The 22,579-nt window shown below is 40.4% G+C and overlaps 1 protein-coding gene across 1 annotated transcript in view; it reads right to left on the bottom strand.

Annotated features, from left to right (window-relative positions):
• Positions 1 to 231: 231 nt before the first annotated feature.
• LOC145442056 (uncharacterized) overlaps positions 232 to 22,579 on the bottom strand; it is a 203,769-nt gene continuing 181,421 nt past the window's right edge. Inside the window, exons 9-24 of the mRNA XM_080320050.1 lie at positions 17,937 to 18,026; positions 16,444 to 16,553; positions 15,850 to 15,975; positions 12,972 to 13,050; positions 12,778 to 12,896; positions 12,348 to 12,578; positions 11,194 to 11,319; positions 10,997 to 11,131; positions 9,299 to 9,408; positions 8,368 to 8,464; positions 5,742 to 5,852; positions 3,489 to 3,615; positions 3,263 to 3,423; positions 2,957 to 3,127; positions 1,409 to 1,544; positions 232 to 591 (exon numbers count right to left, since the gene is read on the bottom strand). Coding sequence (XP_080176176.1) covers positions 587 to 591; positions 1,409 to 1,544; positions 2,957 to 3,127; positions 3,263 to 3,423; positions 3,489 to 3,615; positions 5,742 to 5,852; positions 8,368 to 8,464; positions 9,299 to 9,408; positions 10,997 to 11,131; positions 11,194 to 11,319; positions 12,348 to 12,578; positions 12,778 to 12,896; positions 12,972 to 13,050; positions 15,850 to 15,975; positions 16,444 to 16,553; positions 17,937 to 18,026 — 1,934 coding nt within the window. The 3' untranslated portion in view covers positions 232 to 586. The remainder of the gene's footprint in view (positions 592 to 1,408; positions 1,545 to 2,956; positions 3,128 to 3,262; positions 3,424 to 3,488; positions 3,616 to 5,741; positions 5,853 to 8,367; positions 8,465 to 9,298; positions 9,409 to 10,996; positions 11,132 to 11,193; positions 11,320 to 12,347; positions 12,579 to 12,777; positions 12,897 to 12,971; positions 13,051 to 15,849; positions 15,976 to 16,443; positions 16,554 to 17,936; positions 18,027 to 22,579) is intronic.

The raw sequence follows: 22,579 nt of genomic DNA, 5'->3' as shown, positions 1-22,579 counted from the left end.
GGCGATTCGTCCTTCTCTGCAGCTTTTACAGCAGTATGATGGACAGAGTCAAGGGAAAATCAACTTGAATGTCGTGAAATAGGTTCGAGCTGGTCATTCGGAAGTGGAATGAAAGCATTGTCCTTTTTTATTCAACTCAACACAACATTTGCAGTAGATATTATAATACTGTTTTCAATTTCCGTGAACTAACATTTATGGATATGGTATGATACGGTAACCCTACTGTTTGGTGTTGTACAGAATACGCTCACATGATTCGGGAATTGCTCGATTCTCTTTCTACATGAAGTCCCTAGTACCAGATCAAGGCAAAGGCACTTGTTATAAGTTTATTATTATTATCAATAATATTATCAATCATAATGACGGAAAATCAGCTATAACTAATTATGATTACATATTTAGCGATACATTTTGCAATCTATTCTACTGTACATGATTTATTTTGGCCAAAAAGTCAGTATAAACGTAAGACACGGAATTGAAGCCGACGACACAAAGTCGGTTATCACATAAGCAATAATGCGAAAACCACGGCGTGGATACGGTCGAGAACTCCATTTGTCTTGCGAACCAGCTCCGGTCAATCTAGAAAAATTCAGCAATTTTAAAAATAAAAATAAACACAAAACGATCAAGCACAAAGACAAAGGTGACACGCTAACAATATTCGGTTTTCATGCACATGTCCCACTGATTTTGCGAGTGATAAAAGATACAACAATCGTTTTCAGAGAGCTTTAATGATACACCTATGCGGCACTAAGCTTAGACAAGAGGGGAGCCGCTTTGTCCTGTGTCCATCAAATGTCCATTGTACGAGGTCGAAACCAGACAGTTGGTGACCCTAGCAGAAGCAGCAACATAGTGTCCTAAATGGTGTGGACACAGTGGGATTGACAGCGGGATTGGCAGCATTTGGGTTACGTGGTGCTTTCCATTCAGCAAAAGGCAATTTTGCGGCCGTTTTTGACCGGCTTGTCAAATGGAAAGTATGACGTAACCCAAATGCAGTGCGCCGTTCAGTCTCGCTGTATCCAGAGAATTCAGGACACTATGCTGCCACAATAGCAATAAGCAATTATCATAGGTAAACCCCTAATGGGTGGGCTGCCACATCCATGCGTGTCACAAAAATCCAGATCGTGGCCGGAAACAAAATATTTCTACTAGTACTTTTAAAAAGCACATCCAAACAACCTAAACACTATTTTACTCCCACTAATCTGTACGTGTGCTCATCGTATCTCTGACGAAGCGACATTTCATATCATCAATTACGTGAATCGAAATATATCTTTCTGCATCGGTGACATTACAGTCACCATGAATTCAGTGTTTCCGATGACAAGGTGATCTCTCTGTAACAACCAGTCAAATGCGTACTCGAACTATTTTGACTTGCCTGCTTCACTTTTATCGTCCACCGAAGAAAGTCCTGTTGATACCACCGATATCGTTGAGAATCTTCCAACGACAGGAGCGTATGCCTTCCGCAATTCACCTGTTCTGATTACAGTGATGTAGAAGATGAAGACTCCCTGACAAAAAGCGATGCTTTGATATATTGCAGCAGCGTTACTTTCACGGAGCGCCGAATGGAGCATAGGTGAAAGACAGTGATTTACCAATGCTTCAACGGACATTAATATTACAGCAATACTTCATAGGTCACAGTAATTACAGATTGATAGACAGTACACTCTTAGCGAGGAAGTGTGTTTTCAACACCCGTCTACTACCCGTGATATACACCTTTGAATATACAATACACCCGCGGGACAGGGGACATGATACCATAACCTACCTCAGACTTAAAAGCTACACAACGTTATATATCAAATGATGCACGTAGGACGTAGTAAGGTATGCACGTAGGATTTATAACCACAATTTACCACAAGTTATGTTCTGTTCTCGTGTTTACCACCATTTGGGTGTCAATATGCACTTTTTCGCTATGAGATGTGTCATGGGCTCGTGAAAATGCTCGCGTTAACTGTGCCTCTATTCCGTGTAAGAGGTGTCTTAAAATCCTAGAGGTAGGTTCGTGCTACAGCTCCGAATCGGCAGATGCATACGGAACACAATGACGAATATTCACCTGATGTGAATGACGATTGTCATCGAAAAACACCGTGATTAACACAAATACCAACGGAGTATGATTTAAGTTAATTGGTCAATTACGTGAAAAAATTTCCGCGGAACCGGAGATGCTTGAATCTCGAGACTGCCAGATTAGAAGCCATGCTTTTCGAGGCTGACTATAGGCATGTAGAGAACTCTACATTCGCCCTTTATTACTCTCATCAGAAACGGATTGTATGTTTCTATTTGATAAACCACAAAAACAAAAATATGATACTAGCAAAAATACCGCGGTCCTTACATCAAGGGCTGTCAAACCTTTTACGACTGCGTGCTCAATCGAATTATGCGTATATATAGAACACCTCTTAAAAATGCTTCACGAAGGTTACGCAATTTACTGACAAAACGCAACAAATTGGGTATTTACAGTTTCAAACATCATTTCACGCGATGGATCTGCTTAACGCTACTCTCAGAGTAAATATATTCTTGAAAGTGTTGAGGAAATGCCCACGCGTGAATTATGTTCAACGGAAAATCTGTTCTTCATATATGCACACTTTTGAAGAAATTGCTCACAAGGCACAACATTCGCAAAAACTCTGCACATATATATTCTACACTATGCTGGATACCACATTGCCATACTAGACCAGTCAATAAACTGCTGCAAATAGCATAGTTGGCTTACATTCGACTCGCTAATGCGATTATTAGGCAAATGTGTTTAGTGATCAAAAGCAATTGGGTGTTTGTTAAGAATTGAAGAAGATACTACTGAAATGAAATTAATATGAAAGATTAGTCGGGTATCAACTTCCAAGGCAAGGTTCAAAATTTAAAAACATATTCGCTTTACCTGAAATGAATTGGTCAAAGTGAACAGCCAGCTCATTGCGGTGAGAAATGAGGGATCTTCAGAAACCAGCATCACATATCCGAAAATCCAAGAGAGACCCATAGTAGTCGCCAAACAAACTGCGGTGGCAATGTGCTGTCGCAGAGTCCTCTTCTTCTTAGTAGATTGAATCTTAAATGACGACGGAAAAGTTGATATCATGCGCTGAAGAACAACGCCAGCCACATTGCGATGTAAAAATAGGCCTATACTTATTCACAGGATGGAACACGACAGTATCATTGACCATCATACAGTTGAGCTCACCTGCGCCATTTTACAGCTGATCTTCGGGATTACGATGCAGAAAACTATCACGTTGAACAGTAGCAGTAAAGCGACTGGCAGCAGAAACCCAAAGTAGAGCGAGAAATGTCGCAGCCAACAGAAATTCGTAGCCCTGTATGACGACTCCAAGGTTTTGTTGCCTAAATGCAGCGGTTGGTGATTAACATTATAATATACTCACAAGGCAGAAGAATGATAGACCAACCTGCGTCGTTTCCGTCGATATGGCCAAGCGTTATGCCCGCGTTAAGCAAGACGATGACGAGCGGACCTCCATACGCGAAACATGCTGCAAATTGAATCTTGAACTTGCTTTTCAATGATGCCATAACCTGTCATGGCCGTATTAGGTATGTCAACTAGTTGAACAGCGAATTGAAAGTGTGAAGAAATGCTATGGTTCATAAACGATTTTAACAACATACCCTTTAACTTTTGATCACATCAAACTCAACTCAATTTATGCTATTGTATGCCTGAAATAAGATAAATAATGACTAGACAATATGGTCACAGTCCCACACGCCACGGCATTCTCAAGGGCAATCTGTTTTTGTAGTTTCTTGTTGGCGTATTACCAGTAAGCGGATCCCTAAAACTAGTTCACGGAGCCCTAAGGGTTACGGGGACTCCAGTTGAGGAACCCCAGTTATTCATTGACACAAGTGGATAACACAATGATTGAATCTACGATTTCATGTTGTGGCGCGATTGAATTATCATTAAAATATACTTTTGATAACAAGGAGTGATCAACTACTCAACTACGACTCTGGTACACATCAATGTCAGATAAAGCTACCGGTTACTTGAGATGGAAAATAGATTTGTCAAGTCGAATCGGAATTGAGTGTGTATTTGTTCAATTATAACTATTGATTTGAGCCAAGTAGTGAGAGTACGTTCTTAGATAAATTATAGCATCGAAGTTTTCATCCCACCGTGCGAGAATTGAAACCGCGATCGGTCGAATCTGCCAATAAACATATCTTTTGCGATAGAACCGATATTTTCTGTCGTTACCATTATTGATTTTCATATGAATACATTCAGCGAAAATGATATCATTCAAAATAAAAAATAAAAAATACGTATGATTTACAGAGATTAGTCTGACTCAGGGGTGGGCAAACATTTCAGCTTGCAGACTGCATTCAATATCTGATTTCATCCGCGGGCCGCACAATAATAAATTGGGATTATTAGCTTAAGCGCAATATTGTTATGTAATTATATAGGGACCGGGGAATTGTGGAGATGGTATATCTATGTATATATTTAAAACAAATCGAGTTTTTTTTAATGATAACGTACACGCGTCAGAAACATTGACTAGATTTTTTAAACTGGTCATCTTCAATACCCAATTTGGGATGAAAAGCAACTGTGCTTGTTCTTAGAAGTGGATGTAAATTTATATTTGTGAGGAACGATCTGTTCATAGATTTGCTGATTCTACGTTTGGTTCAGCTGCAGGACAGACAATGCCGACAACATCCTAACCATGCTACAATGCTTCAATGTATAGGCTACTAGGATATATCATTATTATAAATATAAAATACTTGTACACATATCGAGGACATATCTATACCTAACACAAGCGTGAATCAGTGTCCCAAATACGGTAAAAAAAAGTAATAAAATTGCTGGAGTTGCCAATTTTGAACCGTCGAATTAAGTTATTTGCGTTTTGAATTTCTGTGGTGTTACAACCTGAGACTTTTGAAAAACATAGTAAGACTACAAATTATAGTTTTCATGTGTAAATATATCAAGAAAAACCATAGCCTAGTCGCCGAAAAAATTTAATTATTAGTACGCAATATATTTTCTTGAGGCTTTCGCGAGCCGCACAAAACGGCGTTCCGGGCCTCTGACTAACTGTATTCGTAATTCTGAGAGTCCTACTTGAAGCTCACGACATCCAATGTATTAATTATACTATAGCTTGTGGTCGTTGGGATACTATGGTTCTGCAATCTGCTGGAAAAGGACTATTAAGCATCGGCGTTCCGTTTTGTGACCAGTTAAAACCTTGTGGCATGAACAAATTGAACATGGGTTAAGATGTACACTATTTTATTTATCACAGCACCCCCTCTTCAATAAAGTCAAGACATGATGTTTTCATCTATTTGCACCTTCTTTCGAACCATTCTAAATTTTGATCGGATATTGAAAGCTATCGAAATATTGTGTAAATGTGCTATATTAGGTGCGATTTCATAAACCTTACTATTTAGGAAGCTGTAAAGCGGCAGAAGGCATACAGAGCAATGGCCTTGCAGGAATGTGTAGCCAGGCAGCAGCTTAAAACGTCCTATAAGATTTGTGGCGACGCGATGCTTCTGCCCGGAATAATAAGCTACGAACCCATGCAGCTTTCAAATATAAAGATATGTTTTGCCGACTGAATGCAGAGATATTTTTGCTGGTATTGTACACTACCTCTCACCTGAACAATATCTCGATAGATGGTGTAAGTGTAAACACCTGTCCAAAACCATGTCGCCAGGAAGAAATATTGCAAAAACGTAGTTATTATCGTGCACTGTAACGTATCGACCTGAAACGCAAGCAAGTTATGTTCATAACACTCTTCAACAGCCAATTTAAGAAGTCAATCTTGGCTAATTTGGGGTCGCTGATCACGAATATCATCTTGAAATTTGTTGCATGGCTCTGGTTTTGAAGAAATGGCACCCCGTCAAAATGTGGTATTCCAGTAAAATACGTTGAATATATTCAATAACATGCAGCACTCAATAAGAGAAGGTTGTACTACGTAGTTGGTGGAGGTTAGATCATTGTTTGGGTCTGTCCCATCTCCCGTCCAGCTGATTTATTGCTATCACTCTGATTACCAGTTAGACTTTAGAGCACATTACTTTTACCGACAATGCCTTTTTATAGCCTACTCTTTTGAGAAGTTAATCGGGATGAGCGAATGAGATGATTTTATTTCTTGTTTACCGTTGCAAAAACTGAAATTATTATTATCAACAAATAAATATACATTATAAATTATTAAATGTTTTTTCCGAAATCGATAAATTGAAACCTAGGATCGGGCCGCAAAAAAGATATTTTGCATGTCACATGCGGCCCGCGAGTTGGTGACGCATGACCTATTATAGTTGTTCACGGCCGGACAATATATGATATAGAGCAGGGGTCGCCAACTCAAAATGGGTCGCGGGTCACTTTTCAAAATTCGCAGAGGCCGCGGGCCGCATGACGTCAATATCGAGATTAACATAGCCAACGCAGCTTATCAATCACGTGTGATAACTCTACGTAAGTACAATGCTGTGCTCTCTTACATGGGCGTGGGCATAGTCACCACAAAATGAATAATATTTGATTGAACAAACACAAATACAAAAAAAAAATCATGCTCATCAATTTCATTATATTTTTAACTATGAGCTGCGCACGATACCTGACAACTCTCTGTAGCAACCAAATCAGGGGTGGCCAGCCTTTTTGCTATTCACGGCCGCATTTCGAATACTCATGTAGCCCGCGGCCGTATTCCGGTGCATGGTGGTAATAAACAAGCTGGGGCCAAATATCTACGTTAAACTCACCATGTCCATTGCTGGTACACTCCGGACAAATCTATATACTCATATCGGCTTGCTATGGGCAGCGAGATCGTGAATATAGTCATGTTGTGAAGATGAGCAACAGGGATTCGCATACTGTAGTCGCGCGAAGCGCGAAAATTTTTTCATGTTCATGAGTGGATTTCGTCATTGTATTATTAGTATTGTTTCACACATTACTATCAAAATTCATCTTTTCTCGGCCCATGTGATCAGATTCACCGGTAGAGTTTATGCAGGGGGAGTCTTCAAAAACTTAGAGAAGTTATTAATGCTGTGGTGCGTCTTTGGGTGGGCAAATTCTCATTAGTCTCCTATGTTGCATACAGTTATTTCTTGACCTCCCATTAGAATTGTCGTTATAGCGGAAATATATTGGATTCGCCCAAACGCAGGCCTACCAGAAAAAAATTAATTCGGGATGAGGAGAACACGATTAAAAATTGATATTTCTTTATTGGGCACATGATTTTTCTCTGCTGTTCGCATCTGTACTGTGGGACTCAGATTACAATGGACACTGCTATGTTAATATCAAAAATCAACCCACATTGACGCGCGCGCAGCGCGAAGAAAATTTCAAGAATAATTCAAACCTCTCAATAATTAGGGAGTCAATTCGTACATTCAATTTGCATAATATTGACAGTCGCCAACACGTCCTAATTGAATTGAGTGTCGACGCCCGCATAATTTCTCTTCTACTGTCGCAGATTGGCCGCTCCAGGATTAAAGAATTGGGGTTGGCTATAGACAAGGTAGCCAATTTGCTGGAAAACTATCTACTCGTAAAGCATGGTCTCTTGTAGAGCCCGAAGTCGTTTATCAAGCCTCCCAGTACTGGCAGTGGCTGGCCATTGCACGCCAAGGCCATATGCGCATTCATATCAGCAAATTATTCCTCCATAGAATGATATTACCATGCCGAACCGAAGGAATAGTGATATTGGGCACAGTAGAATGGCTTACTTTGAACAACAACAACAATATGTTTAAACTGAAATCAATTTCGGCATTTCGAAATGGTTCGCTGAGCGTTCTTTCAAAATTTCTCCAAATCGGGCCGCGGGCCGCAAAATATGACCTCGCGGGCCGCATGCGGCCCGCGGGCCGCGTGTTGGTGACCCCTGATATAGAGCCTGGTCGCTTGTCGCACAAAGGAGAAAGTGATCGGATTGACAAATTTAATGCAAACATTATTGAGGACGGATTAGCACGATATATGAATTCCTAAATAATTTCTGCTGTGAGTTGACTTCAACTTAACCTCCAATAAAATCTAACGAGTCACGTATGAGTATACTTTCGACTGCTTTTCATTACAGAAGCTGTGTATAGGGAACGTTTTACAAGCAGCTTAACCACTTCGTAGTAAACGTGAATAGTGTAGGATTTGCGAACTAAATGTTCGTACGGACATGGTACAAATGGTCACAATATAATTAAAAACATCAGAATGTGTATAAAAGAAACCTGTGAATCCACTCCAGCAACAAACATTGTAAGTGCGACGGCCAAACAGACGCAGATATTGGCAATGATCTGCATTTGGTATCTCTTGCGGCTGTTGCTGAAATTATAAAATAGTTGATAGGCTACTCCATATCCAAATTTGGTTACCTGTTAGAGAAGTAAGTGACACGCCTTCAGCTCAACATATGCAGCACGGGAAGAATTTAATTTTAGGACAAATACATATGCTGGATATTATACATTTGTGAGTTCTACTAGCTAACATCAGATATGTCAGTCGCACTGTTTTCTTTAATACCGCGTAAGTCGGTACGAACAGATATTTTACTGGGCCTGGCAACATATATTACTCGGGCGCGGAAAGGTTCCATATAACACCCAGAATGCGAGCAAGCCCCAGGAAATACATCCAAGGTAAGATCTATTGAACGACTATGATCAAGTTCTTTGTGAAACAGACTCCACTACTTTGTCGATCAACAGAATTCGAAAATAAAATGTTGTTTTACACTCTCGACCGTCCAAAATTTAAAATATGGCGATATTGGCGTATTAGTTGAAGCCTGGCCACTATATGTCTGAGTACAAATATCGGTATCGGTGATCTCGGCGGTTATCCGGCCTGTCTGATGATGATAGTCTCATCAACAATATAAGTTAATCGATTAATTTTCAAACGGCCTGTAAGATATTCATTATATTGCAAAAAAAATCAATAATAATTATATGCATCGTCTTGATGCGACAATGAAATTATAATACATGAATATTTTTTACATGGCTTGCGTTCACGTTTGTGTTTAAAATTACCACAGTATTCTGCTCCTACCTATACACCAATTACTGAATACGTTGCCGCCTATGCGAAGTGCAAACCAGTCACCTAATTAAATTACGTATAAAATCAGTGCTCCCTATGAAGCTGGCTTACCTGGACAGGCAAATTATGATGAAAGTGAAAATTAGGCCTGCAATCGAGAGTCCGGACCCGATGTAAGTCACAACGCTCAGAGCCACATCCACGGCAATTTCGGACCGACTCTGCAAACGCGAATCGTTTTTAAAAATGATGAACGTAGCGGATTTGGAAAGAACTCGTGGTGAAATGTCAAGACATTTTTGCAATTTATTGCAAATACCATCGGCTAGAACTTGTAATGTTTTCGTTACCTCCTAATCCTTATCATTAGTTCGATTGCTCTACTGGACGGTACCTTGGTGGGTCTTTTAGGTGATGTTCATGTGATTGTATTTTTTATTCGTGCGCATCGATAAAGTATGGAGTTGGTGCGGGTTCGACACTTATTCAGGTATTATTAGTACATGTGTCACTATTTTCTTACATTTTGATTTTAAGAACAACGGGAAAAAAGTTATGCAGGAATGAATTAGAATAGTCTATCCACGCATTCATATTTCATAATCAGGTAGGTAACTAATTGAATGCGGTTCTGTCTTAATTTTTAATCGACAATCTCTATTATATGATTCCCAATAAAATTTCTAAATAAACTTCGTACGAAGACGACACCGCAGATAGTCAACCTAGCCGTCAAAAATTTTGGACAAATAGTCATATGCGGTTTTCCAATGATTGCGCGGGGCACCCGACTATTGTCGACCTTTATGTAGACATCATCTAGCATTTTAAGAATCAATTGCAAACGTGGCCGTGGACTGCACGGAAGTGATGACCTTGTTGTCATTGACATCCTAGATGTCGTGGTCAGACTACTCAGAAATTTGATTTCCTTGTTCCACGTTGACGAGCGTGTGGTAAGCACAGAAAGCAAAGTGTCGACGGCAAAAAATAATTGGGGGTCAAAATATTTGCTGAGTTCAGGGGGAATAGACGTGTCGGTCTTAAGCAGATCCGTAACACCGCTTTGTAGCTCTCCAGCTCCTGATTCTTCTGCGGGTAATTTCATCATCTTTGTGCACATAAGTCACATTTACACACACAAACACATGTAATTTCCGAAGCGAACTAAGGTGGTTTGCTCCATTCACGGATTAATCAGTGATTGGTACATTTAATTCCTAGTCATGTGAACGGTATGTGCTCCGAAGTTAATGAATGAAATTGGTCGATAAATTGTTACTTGCATATATTGCATACGTGATCAGAGTCACTGATAGAACTGATGGAAGGAAGGAGTGTATATTCAAATATTTAGGGCAGCACGTAGTTGGGTATCATAAGCCATGTTGAAGCCACACGGTTAAGACTCTTAATTACATGTTCTCACAAGGGATGTATACAACTCTGGCTCCAACATTCCTGCAAATCTACCAATAAAATTGTACGTTTCTTCTATTTTTAGCTATTATAATTAGAAAATTTATTCTGTGTATTTCTCCGAATTAAAAAGATGCACTCACAGAAGCTAATTCTGCCTTTGTGAAAATCTTGATAACTTCTATAACTGCGACAGCACTTTGCAGTAACATTTGAAAACATTTATTGCGACTTTGAAGTAGTCGGAGTCAAATCATTTCAAGAAACTTCAAAGATTGTTGCAAAATTGCGTCGACTCCGAAAATTCATCGAAACACTGTCTACAGTTTCTCGTTTTCGGCTACCGGCATTTTATCAGGAACAATTATAAAACTTGAAAGTACTGCTCACCACTAGTATCGCGAAATTCGTCAGATGATCGCACTCGCAAATAGCCGGCAATCCGGGACGCAATGCACAGCCTTTCGACGACCAATCTCCGATCTCGAAATCCCAGAACACACATTCTAGTTCCGTGATGATTTTCTAAATGACATATATTCTCACGTCAAAAGCGGTTTCCTATTTAGAATCAGCAATCATCCCACCGTAAAACTATTAGGTCGTTTCACGCCCGCCTCTTCCTTGATGTAATTGAATTCTATTTCGACAGGAGCATCGAGATCAATGCCTTCCAAAGTTTTTGTTGCACTTCCGAGGGTAGTCGCTATGACCTGCGGAAAAAATTTAACAATAACAACAAATATTTTTATCACCGCTATAGGTAAAAATGAATAAAATAACATAAAGTGAATGGCATGAGGTCACAACTTAGGGATTCAATACTTAAATATATATAGAGGTGGAGAGAGGGGGCAGAGAGAGAGAGAGATTGACTGATGTACCGAGAGAAAGAGAAAAAGAGAGAGAGAGAGTGCGGATATATTTTATTAATTGACGGATGTAAATTTTGGTAAAGAAATATCAGCGATATACAAATTTAAATTCTGTAAATATATACATATCGAAATATGCACCCTCGCGGGTTTACTTAAAACGACTTACGGCTACCCCCCAATGTGATCCGTGCAAGCGTATCGAAGTGGGCCATGCTACATCTCGGCATATACGGAATAAAAAATCAGGAATATCGGCCTGGTGTAAATGACCATAGTAATCGACAAACACCATGAATATCACAAACAACAACAACAACAACTTATGACTATGTACCGGGCTGTTTTACCCTGTTATTGTGACAAATATACTCGTAAAATGATACAAGCGTCTTCAAAACCAACTTTTTGCTCTTCAAAACAAAGTAAATAGTTCAATTTGATGAATGATGAAGCATAGGTTAAGTCGTCTGAAAGAATATTGATCGAAAAATATCAGTATGCGTATCGTACACAGGCTTTGCAAAAAAGTAGAAGTAATTCGCTACAATAACCACCGCAAATTATTGAGGTGGCGAGATAGCGTAGTTGTATAATTCACAACTACAGTGCTAGTGGATTGTGGATGCGAGTCCATCCGATGTCGACTCCTGAATTCCTACTTAAATGTTGGAGGTTTATCTAGCTCAGCGCAACGTGATCCACGTAAGCAGTGCCTTATAAAAGCCTAGAAGTGGGTCGAGCTACTAGTCGGTAAATACGGATTAAAAATAAAGAAAATCGGCCTGGTGTAAAATGACCAATGTAGTTTAAATACCATGAACACTTAACAAACAAACCTGCAATCATACATTGTACAAACTTACCCAATCCGTCGTTCTGTTTGATGGAAAGAGAGTACTCGACCGAAACGCGACAGACACAATTCTCAACCCCGTTTCGATCTGATCTCTCGCTTGATTTAGAGTTTCGGCTGGAATTGAAATTTTTACGGGTTTCACGGATTTGATTGTTGTACTTTTATTTTCGTAAAAACTCGCTTCGAATGTGTAATCAGATGGGGCAGCATCATCGTCCTCTTCGCCAATGTCGCTCACCTGAGTAAATGAGCGCACATAAACTCACGTCTCGACTACAAGACAGTTAGCAGTATCAGACTCCTACTGCATAGTGCACACCATATGAGCTCATTAGTTCCGTTCAGTTTGTGAGTGCGAACGATTGATAGATGTATTGTAATTCGGTCGACTCTTTGAATAAAACTGAGCAGGGTATCGCAAGCACCGCTACACCAACCTCGACATTTATATTTTGCTTCGATATAGTGATTGTTGGGGTGTTTTCAGATGCGAGTTTCCGTGAAATCCTCGTTATCGACTGCACCAAGTCTTGCTTTTCAGTAGCTCGTTCTGTCGCTAAAAATACCAAATGGCAATTTAGTACCACAACTCAGATTCGCTAAAAATGCACGGTATAGAGCACAGGCCTACTTTCAACTGTTGTTTCTACGTAATGCTCCGTGAGATGGGCCACAATTGCCGTTGCTTCACTTATTTGCTCCTTCGTAAACTGAAATAGAAGATATACATTATGTAGGACTACAGCAATCCTTTTCAAAATATATTAGGTAATATTAGGAACGAGCCTCAATCTTCTCTCTCAATCGGTATATTATTACCAGTCAAGCCTACAATTGCGCTTCTGCCACGAACAATGGAGTACGCTATACAATTTCACGTCCGCAACTCAATACCAGAAGTGATCATAGCGGTCAACGCTGGTACACAAGCAGTCTATTTATAGCAGGGGTATGCAAACTGCGGCTCGAGAGCCTTTGGTAATAGGCTTGCGGCTCTTTAATGATTATTAAGGAAAGTGTTTGCAACGTTTTTTTGCAGCTTCCGGGAGTTTCCTAAATACTAAGAATTTATGTAGGATGGTGTTCCAAGCTGTTGGAAAGAAATTTTATTTTACATCTTCCTGCAACTTTTTCTATTTTCCATGCCACTTTTTACAGCAACTATTATCAAGTATGACGCAAAATGTAACGAAGTGATTTAAAATACCTGTTATGAAACCATTTCTCGTTTGGTTCGCTCTTTAATTTGCTTAACAAAGAGCTATATATGATTGATTATCAGCATCCCAATGTTATTTATGATGCGATGGCGTGCAAGCTAGAAGTTCAATAACCCCCGTCAAGCACGACAGTGCCTCAGCCATACTCAAATCAGGAGCTTGGCTGATTCACTGTCGTTTAAATTTGAGGTCCTAATCCAGGGGTGGCCAACCTTTTCGGCCAAAGGGCCACATGAGTGTTGATGACATGTTTTAGTCGTCCTATAGGAGAGAACCGGAATAGGTATCGAAATTGATAACAATTATTTCATCAAGTCAGTGTGCGACCTTCTCCTAACCGCGCCAAGTGCAAAAATTTTTTCTAAGTTGACTTAATTCGGTCAATAATAACGTTACTTGCACACATTGCGGGTAGTCTCTGTTTACCGCTGGGCTCATTTGGCAAAGACAGGGTTATCCGGAGCTTGGCCCAATAAATATCGAAGGTTTCGGCGAAGATGAGTTAAAAATTTTGTACAATGGTTTCATCGCCGACGATTTTTCTGCGAGTGCAGACGCGAAGTCACATATTCTCTCATAATTGCGAATATAGTCGGACTCAAATCAGTAAATTAGGTGAATTTGTAATTTACAGGTGGAGGTACCAAACAAGCAAGAATCGACTGACAATAAATTGCACGCAGTGCTAAAAGAAAGAACAGGTCAAATAGGTTTGCCACGAAATATTTTACTTTATGATCACATACGAAGATCTAAGAAAATGTGGCTGGTCCTTGGCGAGGACAATGCGTCGGAAAATTCATCAACATTCATCGCGAGCAGTCCCTGCAAGTTCACAAAAAATACTTAAGAATTTATTTTAATTTTACCTAATTTCGAGAATTACCTCGCGGGCAATTCAAAACCTTCTCGCGGATCACATTTGGACCGCGCTCCACGGGTTGGCCGCCCCTGTCCTAATCCATTTGACGGACGCCGAGGCGTATTGTTTTCATGGTGTTTCTTCCCATATGGTTAACGTAACACTTTTAAAATTTATGGGTGCGGGTGGCAGTGCAGGGTTAGAGAACTTGGCAATTTAACTCTTGAATCGAGCTTAATAGATGTTTCACTCGCAACAATGGTGCCTGGTCATCAATCAATGATAATTCATTGTGATCAAGAATCAACTGGATGGACGGTAGCGGAGGTCACGATCATTTCAGAGCTAACAATGGTGAATAGGACTTTTCCATTTGTGTTTTTAAGACTAGCAATAACTGTAGAGTTTGGCCAAGAAAATGTCATTGAACGATAATTGTAAGAAATGAAAGTATGAACAGGAAAATACAGATAATGGAGGTGAGCATTTTCGCCTTTTATCTGTCAAGCTTCGCTCAATAATTACAAAGCTAGTGACTTGAAGCGTCAGTACGAAACCGAACACCAGAACATTGCCACGAGTTACCCGGCTAAGAAAGATTTACGGAGTAATAAGAGTGCCGAGCTGAAATATTCCTCAATTGCTCATCAGCACTTGAAGGAACTGCACCAAACAGTTTTGACGTCGTATCAGCCTGATTGCAAAAGTCGTGTATCCCAGGTGGATACGAATAGTATTACCACACAATATTAAACTTCATTTGATGGCTTACATTTCACAGTGACGGAATAAATTCGTATTTTCGAATTTATGTGTTGTTACTCATTTAAAAATGATTTTCGATATGCGGATCGCGAATGAAGCAGGTCTGCCCATTCCTGATATGTATAATAAACGTACATTTCTACTCATTTCAAACTGTAGGTAGCGATTTCAAAGATATCCCCGAACTAAATCAAGTGGATGCAGAAAATAAAGGGGCCCTAAAAGTACTCGAAAATATTTTCTTCAAAAAACTTGGTACGGTCAAGAGACCGTATACTTCTAGTATTGTTGATGATAAGAGGTGAATCATTATGATGAATTTTCGAAATGCTAGTCGTTTCACCTACAATGATCTATATAACTGGTTTGTTTCAACAATTTTACTCTAAAAGTGGCGCAAGCATACATCCAAGCTATACTTTTGATTTTACCCAAGTAAGGGGGTTATATGAAGAACCATGGAGTGGAAGTGGAACAAATCTATGGACACGCTTACTAGCGAAAGTGAGCGCATCCTGCTTCAGTACTCCGAAAAAATGTACTTTGTCACCAGCTATATTGTTCATATATCTAGTTCTAGATATCCCAGTTTGTTTGTAACACTTTACCCATTACGTGTTTACTTGTATTGCACAACCTAAACAGAGCTCTGTATACCCCACCACTGTTTCTTCGTTGCCAGATATATTCTTCAGTAGATCCACCACGTCCTCGACCAATTCTTCGTTCAAAGTCGACACCTTCGCAGTGGCGAATTCCAGTCTTTCCAATGTCTCGTTGGTGTATTTCTGAAAAAGACAGGACACAAACATTCGATGTAGAGTTCCAAGTTAAATTTGGATCAGGACTTGACATTGCTATTAATTTTCAATTTGTGTGCAACATTTGAAGGAATTCAGCCACAACGGATTTCGACATGATAGAATATTTGGATTTGGATGTTTTAATGAAAAATCGTCTTATCCCTGCTTCATGCCGTATTTATAACCAGAAACAAAAAAGCGGCTGAGCAACAAAGCACAGGCAAGGAAGAGAGTGTAGCTTGCTGTGCCGAGCAATCAAACTTTGCATGCAATACGCAACCAATCACTTGGTGTACACTGTACATCCTCTAGACAAGAATAGCGTATTCAGATTTGTTAGATTGCGATCAATACACAAAAAGGCGCCATCAAACTGGGAACTTAGTTACAATCTTGAGCCTGACAGTAATTATAAAACGCGACACAAATTGATTTGACTTTCACCACCATTACCTCCTGTAATATATCTTCTATTGATTCACATGAAGAATTTCGTATGGTGCTCGCGTTGTAGAAGTCATCATGGGTACAGGTTATCGAGACAGCAGTTACGTTCTCGTTGTCTGGAAAGGAAGGTGGAAGATGATAATGTGATTATCCACTGTCTTCCCACGCCTCTTTTGCGTGAATGAATGTTTGAGCTAAGCTAGGGTTGCCATACGTCCGGAATTTCCCGGACATGTCCGGAATTTCACTGAAAAATCTGCGTCCGGGAGGAATTTCCAAAATATGCCTAAATGTCCGGAATTTCGGCGGCTTGAAGCAGACTCAAACGTTTTTCGTAAATCAACATGAACAATATTGTTTTCAAGCAGATTTATTCTATTCAAAATTGTTCTTCGCGCCGCGCGTGAGGTAATGCAACGTATATTGATATTAGTAGGGGCACCAGGCACCATCCTTGCCAAAATGCAATCAAAATAAATAGAAAAACCATCACTGAATATAACGGTATATTCCTAGAGTTGGTTAAGGCCGATCGGATGCTTCAGTCACAGACATCGGTTTCAAATCTTGCGGTCGTTCGCCTTTATCTGGGGATCTCGATGATGTTGAATGTAATCAGCTTCCCAGACCGTGAGTAAGTTCGGGCAAGCTGGATTTTTTTTAGTAATCAGCTTATCAAGTTTTGAGCTTTGCCACGGAACATTTTCAAGTGGGAAATGAGATCACGCCCATAAAAAGTTGGAAATCACTGGATGTGCAACCTGTTGGTGCATTTTATAGTGGCCTAATATATGAAAGAATCAATAATATTGACAGAATTCGTACATAAAATTTAACAGCCAAATGCATATACTAAGTGCCCAACAAGTTACATCGACTACCCTATGGTGGGCCCAAGATCAGTGCTTTTTTGGGCGGAAGGGGGGAGTAAAAATGAGTAATCTATTGCAGACCCTAGCAAGTAGCAATCACCAGAGCTCACATTACAGATGGCCCAATTCATGACCTATGTTCCACTCCATACCTGTATACAGTGTATAGTGTATACAGTCGATGAGCAATGCTTTGCCAGTGTGACGTCATATTAATGCTCAATGTGTTACACCTCATTTTAAAATCCGCTAGTGGGCGCTAAAGAGTGTCCGGAATTTGCTTCACGAAAATATGGTAACCCTAAGCTAAGCCGACTGTAAAATTAAATAAGATATGTTCGGTTAGGATATGGGACTGATTCCGAGATTTTAGATCGACTTTTTGTTAATTGGTAACGTTGCTATGTGATTTTTTTATCCATGACATTCTTAGTTATTAGTCTACATAACAAAGCATCAAATTGAAGTAACAGCAAAGTTATTGCACATCTAGTATACGACCGTTTATATATTCATGTTATAGAGTCCAATCGTAGGTCTGTTTGTTCATTTGATCTCGAAACCCCAGAGTCAAGTGGTTTGTGAGTGAGAGAATTCGGTACTAACATAGGCAAAAATGATACATACTTGGACATGTCTCTTCAGAGTACGACACGAAGCCTGGCTGTGTTGGAGGGAAAGTGTAATTTGCCACGGACTGCTCGACGCTGCAAGTGTCTGGAAACATGAAAACATAGCAAGCAACAAGATATCCTAATCCCCTTAAAATTACTCCACGGCCAAAACCAAATGAACTGATATTAGAATTACAAATCCGTAGCAATGCATGGGCGTTAATAAAATGTAGTATGGCAACACCATGCGGCACCACAACCGTGGTCACCGGAGCGCACAGTGCTTTTCTTTACATCGTCCTATCGCTTTATATACAAAGTTGTCAGATTGTGCTACATTCAGTTCGCTCGAGTGCTGCTTGCACTAAACTTGCTACCCGCTTAATGATTGATATGGAATAGCTAGAATGTTTGTGAAAATGCAATACTTCATCCAGAAACGATAAAACCAGGTTATCAGTTACTTTGTTTCCATGCACGGCCGAAGGACGGCCGAAAGGCCATGTCGCATGCGTTGTACATGTCGACCGTGTTTCCATGACCAGGCGTAATCCGATCGTGACTTGGCCGAACTAGGTTGGCGAAGCGTTCGCGATGACGTCTATGGCTTACTCATTATTTATTTCATAATATTCACAAGATTGCGAAAAGCAGGAATGGATAGACACGAATAACACGACTTGTAGCGGTCATTCAATCAAACAACCCGCTTTGACCGTGGACCTAAATTCATCCAACATCTAAAATGTTCATGATGAACCACTAGCTTAAAACTAACAGAAGATAAAATAAGATGGAAAAAAGTTGAAAATTAGGTGGCATATCCTAGTATGTGGGAGATATAGATATGGGATATCGTGGTCCGATAATTTCGAACGCAGAATAATAACTTGTCGTCATGATTCTGACATGAACTTCGAGTGTCCTGTTGATGATTTGCTTACCAGGGGTATGTGAATAAGTTCACCTAGTTTGTGATCAAACGGTAGTTTATATTGTAGCCATGCACCAGAACTCAAACCCTCGAATTATGGCAGCAGCGTATGGGAGCAGATCGCGCAGAAGATTTCGGTAGCCTACGGGCACTTCGTAGCAGTAACGGTACTACTAATCTCCGTTGCAATCATAATTAAATTCCTGGTTTCACAATGCGTCCAAGATCCGTCCGGAGTGCAGCCATGGTTAATTTGATACGAAAAGTGTATTGTAAGTAGAGGTCGACCGATTATCGAAATGGCTGATTGTCGAGGCCGATATTTAGAGCTTTCCCGATTAACGATATCGGCCTATGAAGGCCGATATTGCGGCCGATATTTTTTATTAAAAAAAAAATACAAAAATATTGGAGATTCAATGCTCCGTGTTCTCAATCTCAAGAAATCGACGACGCAAAGGGTGATATATGACAGATTTACCCTTGCAGGACGAGTTTAACTGGGTGAGCATGCAGAGAAACTATGCTTCCTGCATTACAATTTACCTTTTGTGAACTGATCTGCAATCTGTATCATGTTTTGCTTTTTGGGTTATCCCAATTTTCAACGAATGTGCACAATTGAGCAACAATTCTTTTCAATTTCAGTTTTCTCGTTTGTTGTTCAGCTTTCTGCGGCATGAACAAGTGCCATCTTGCCTAATATATATTATTTTTGGTGAAATTGTTCTCTGCTCCTTCCATATTAATATCGGCCTATGATATCGGTTATCGGCCTTGTGAGTGTGCCGATATATCGGTATCGGTATTGGCCTGTAAAAATCAATATCGGTCGACCTCTAATTGTAAGTAGCAAATAGCAATTTGCTAATCTAAGACACAGCGCAAGCATGGCAGAACGGCTAAGCCGAAGTATTCACTCGATGGCCGACGAGTCGGCCGACGTGGGTGTGCTTGCGCAACACAATTCTTTCGTTCGTGGGCCGAGTCTCTCGAAAATGGGCCCATCGGCCGTGCATGGAAACGCAGTAACTGTTCCCTCTAAGCCAGTGGTTCCCAACCTTATTGTCTTCATTCCCCACTTCAGATTTATTCCGAGCCTTCATTCCCCACTAGGACCGTAACAGCACTTCGTCAGCCCCGCCAAGAAAACGTTGGTCTTGGGCCCCCACAGGGTGATAAACCCAACTTCTGGGGGAGAATTCACTGAGCCTGTGCGCTTTTTCCCGCTACGTATCAGCTACATTAGGTCTACTGTTTAGTGCGTAGCCTTATTTCGAGTAAACACGCGAAGCGCGAAAAAATTAAATCATTCGTGTTTGAATCGGTCAATATGATCGGGAATTGCACATATTGGGCTGTCAATATTTTATCCCCTCTCTGCTCACGTAATCAGATTTACCAGTAGAGCTGAGTGAGGTGTGTTGGAAAAGGTAGGACCCTTAAATAAGAATTAAACATCTTCGGGCGGACGTGTTGGTATATTGACTTCGTTACGTTATGCTATTTCGTGACCTCCTATATCAGCTATGTTAAAAGATATGAAAATCGCTAAAACTAAAAGGCACACACGATTTCAAATTGGTATTGCTTTACTGGCAAATAATCTTTCCCTGCGAGATTGCATTTGTCGTGTGGGGTTCAAATCGCCAGGACAGGAACATTCGGCGCCAGCCATTTAGCCTCCTATGGACAATTAAACATATATGTATATTGTATATATATCGAAGTTATCGGTCACCACAAGGCCATTCCTTCTCGGCCAGGGTCTTCTCGCTACTGATCGTCCTGGCACACTGGCACGCCAAGTTATTCATATTCAATAATCAGATATTCGGCAATATTAAATCTCCCACGCAGCGCGAATTTTTTTTGCAAAAGTGGCATGAATTTCCAAAAAAGAACTTTAATTTATATAATTCACGAAATAATTTTGGGCCTCTTCGAGCTCTCCCCCCCCCCATAGGAGGGTTTGGGTGCGGCAATTGCAGTCCCGTTTCCCACTACCCAGCACTTTTGTCGTCACGTAGCAGCTATTTGCTGGTTTGATTACAAGACACACAACCACATCAGTACTCAAGACAATCGCCTATAACTGCAACATAAAACGTTTTGTGAACCGATACCAGTAACGCTCAAAATTTCGCGAAAGCGTTATTTCACGTCAAACTAGTCGTGCTGGATGCGTTTGTGACGCTATGATTGGCCATCCAGAGTTAAAAATGAGGTTTTGTGAACAACACGCTATATAATTTTCGATACATACATTCCAGAGCAGTTAACTGGTAACGATAATTGCGCATGTGTCTCTGTGAATATGTAGACTTTCCTGTATATAATTTTGAACAAATGCCCAACCAGAAACCATTGAATTCCCCACCGTTTGGGAACCACTGCTCTAAGCTGCGCGCGTGCGCAACTGCGCAGTGCTGACACGGTCTCTGAGCACAGAAAATATACGTTGCGCACAACAAATCCGAAGTGAGGACATCTTTTTAGTGGTTACGCACTGTTGTCCAAGGGACCGCGCAGTGATGTGCGCGCAGACTCGTGACGAATTAGCGGGAACATTGCAGGTTATCCTTCAAGAGTGACGTCGTGAGTGTGACTGTGAATACCTTGTTTACTTGGTATGTCACATGTCGTCGTTTAAGAGGATTTGTCCTCCTTTGTGTAATAAAACTAGAATGTCCCGCGAGGACGCCCGAATATCTTCTTTTTCCGCAATCCTGCCTCTCTTTTATTTTTGAGTTCAAGGCGACTATACAATATACATTGACGACCAATACTGGTCAACTCTCCACAACGTCCGCGTGATAATCGGCTTCTTTTGGAGCTGGTGCAGAGCCTGACTAAATAAAAGAACGACCCGACAGTAACTGTGCGTGGAAACCGGATTCAAGGTGATGGAGAAAGTTGACCTTTTGTTTAGTCAAGCTTACGGCAATCTCTATTATGACCATATTTTCCTCAATTTCCCTCTTATTATGAAAAATGTTTCGTCAAAACTCATCAATCATCTACCTTACTCTTCTTTATGGTGTGTTTGAAACGAAATATTGAAAATTTCTTTTATACAAGTGCTAATAATATATCTAATCATCGGAGTGATGTATTTTGAATAAATGTAATTGTTGTTTTGATTCATTTTATGTGTTAAAATCGCCACTATGTACTTGGGTCAAATTGAATCGCCGTATATCATGGTTGACGAATAATCCCCTCTCTCTCTCTCTCTCTCTCCTCTCTCTCTCTGTCTCTATCTATCTATCTATCTATCTCTCGAAACGAAATAATTTGGAGGGAAGGTATACGAGTGCGTCTCGTTCATCGTAGGATTGGATCACTCGACAACTTCCTGCGTGATAGGGACCGATTCCCTGAAACCTTTTGCAGCAATGCAGTGTCTCTTAACCTTTTCTCGCGCGTACCTCTAATACGCTTTGGTGACTGCGTAGACCCCATAACCATGCAATTTTAGGTCGATTAAGCTTAAAATAAACGGTTTCCATTTCCATAATGGACCCCATATTGCCAGTTGGTGTAGTTGTTGCCTGAAAAGCTAGGTGTGCAATGTAATACACAATGCGATGTGATAAACAGATAGAAGGCCGAAATGACCAGTTACAGTCAATTATTCAGGCATTCGTCTCCATCTAGTGTTCTATATCAGCTATTTGATGTTAATTATCATTCGGCTTCCTTCCTTCTTTATGGCTTAT

The sequence above is a fragment of the Botryllus schlosseri genome, chromosome 6 (genome assembly GCF_051294905.1).
Source record: "Botryllus schlosseri isolate E-star chromosome 6, Bs_hap1, whole genome shotgun sequence".
NCBI classification, from domain to species: domain Eukaryota; kingdom Metazoa; phylum Chordata; class Ascidiacea; order Stolidobranchia; family Styelidae; genus Botryllus; species Botryllus schlosseri.
Note: the sequence above shows the minus strand (reverse complement) of the source record. Positions and strands in the feature narration are given on the sequence as shown.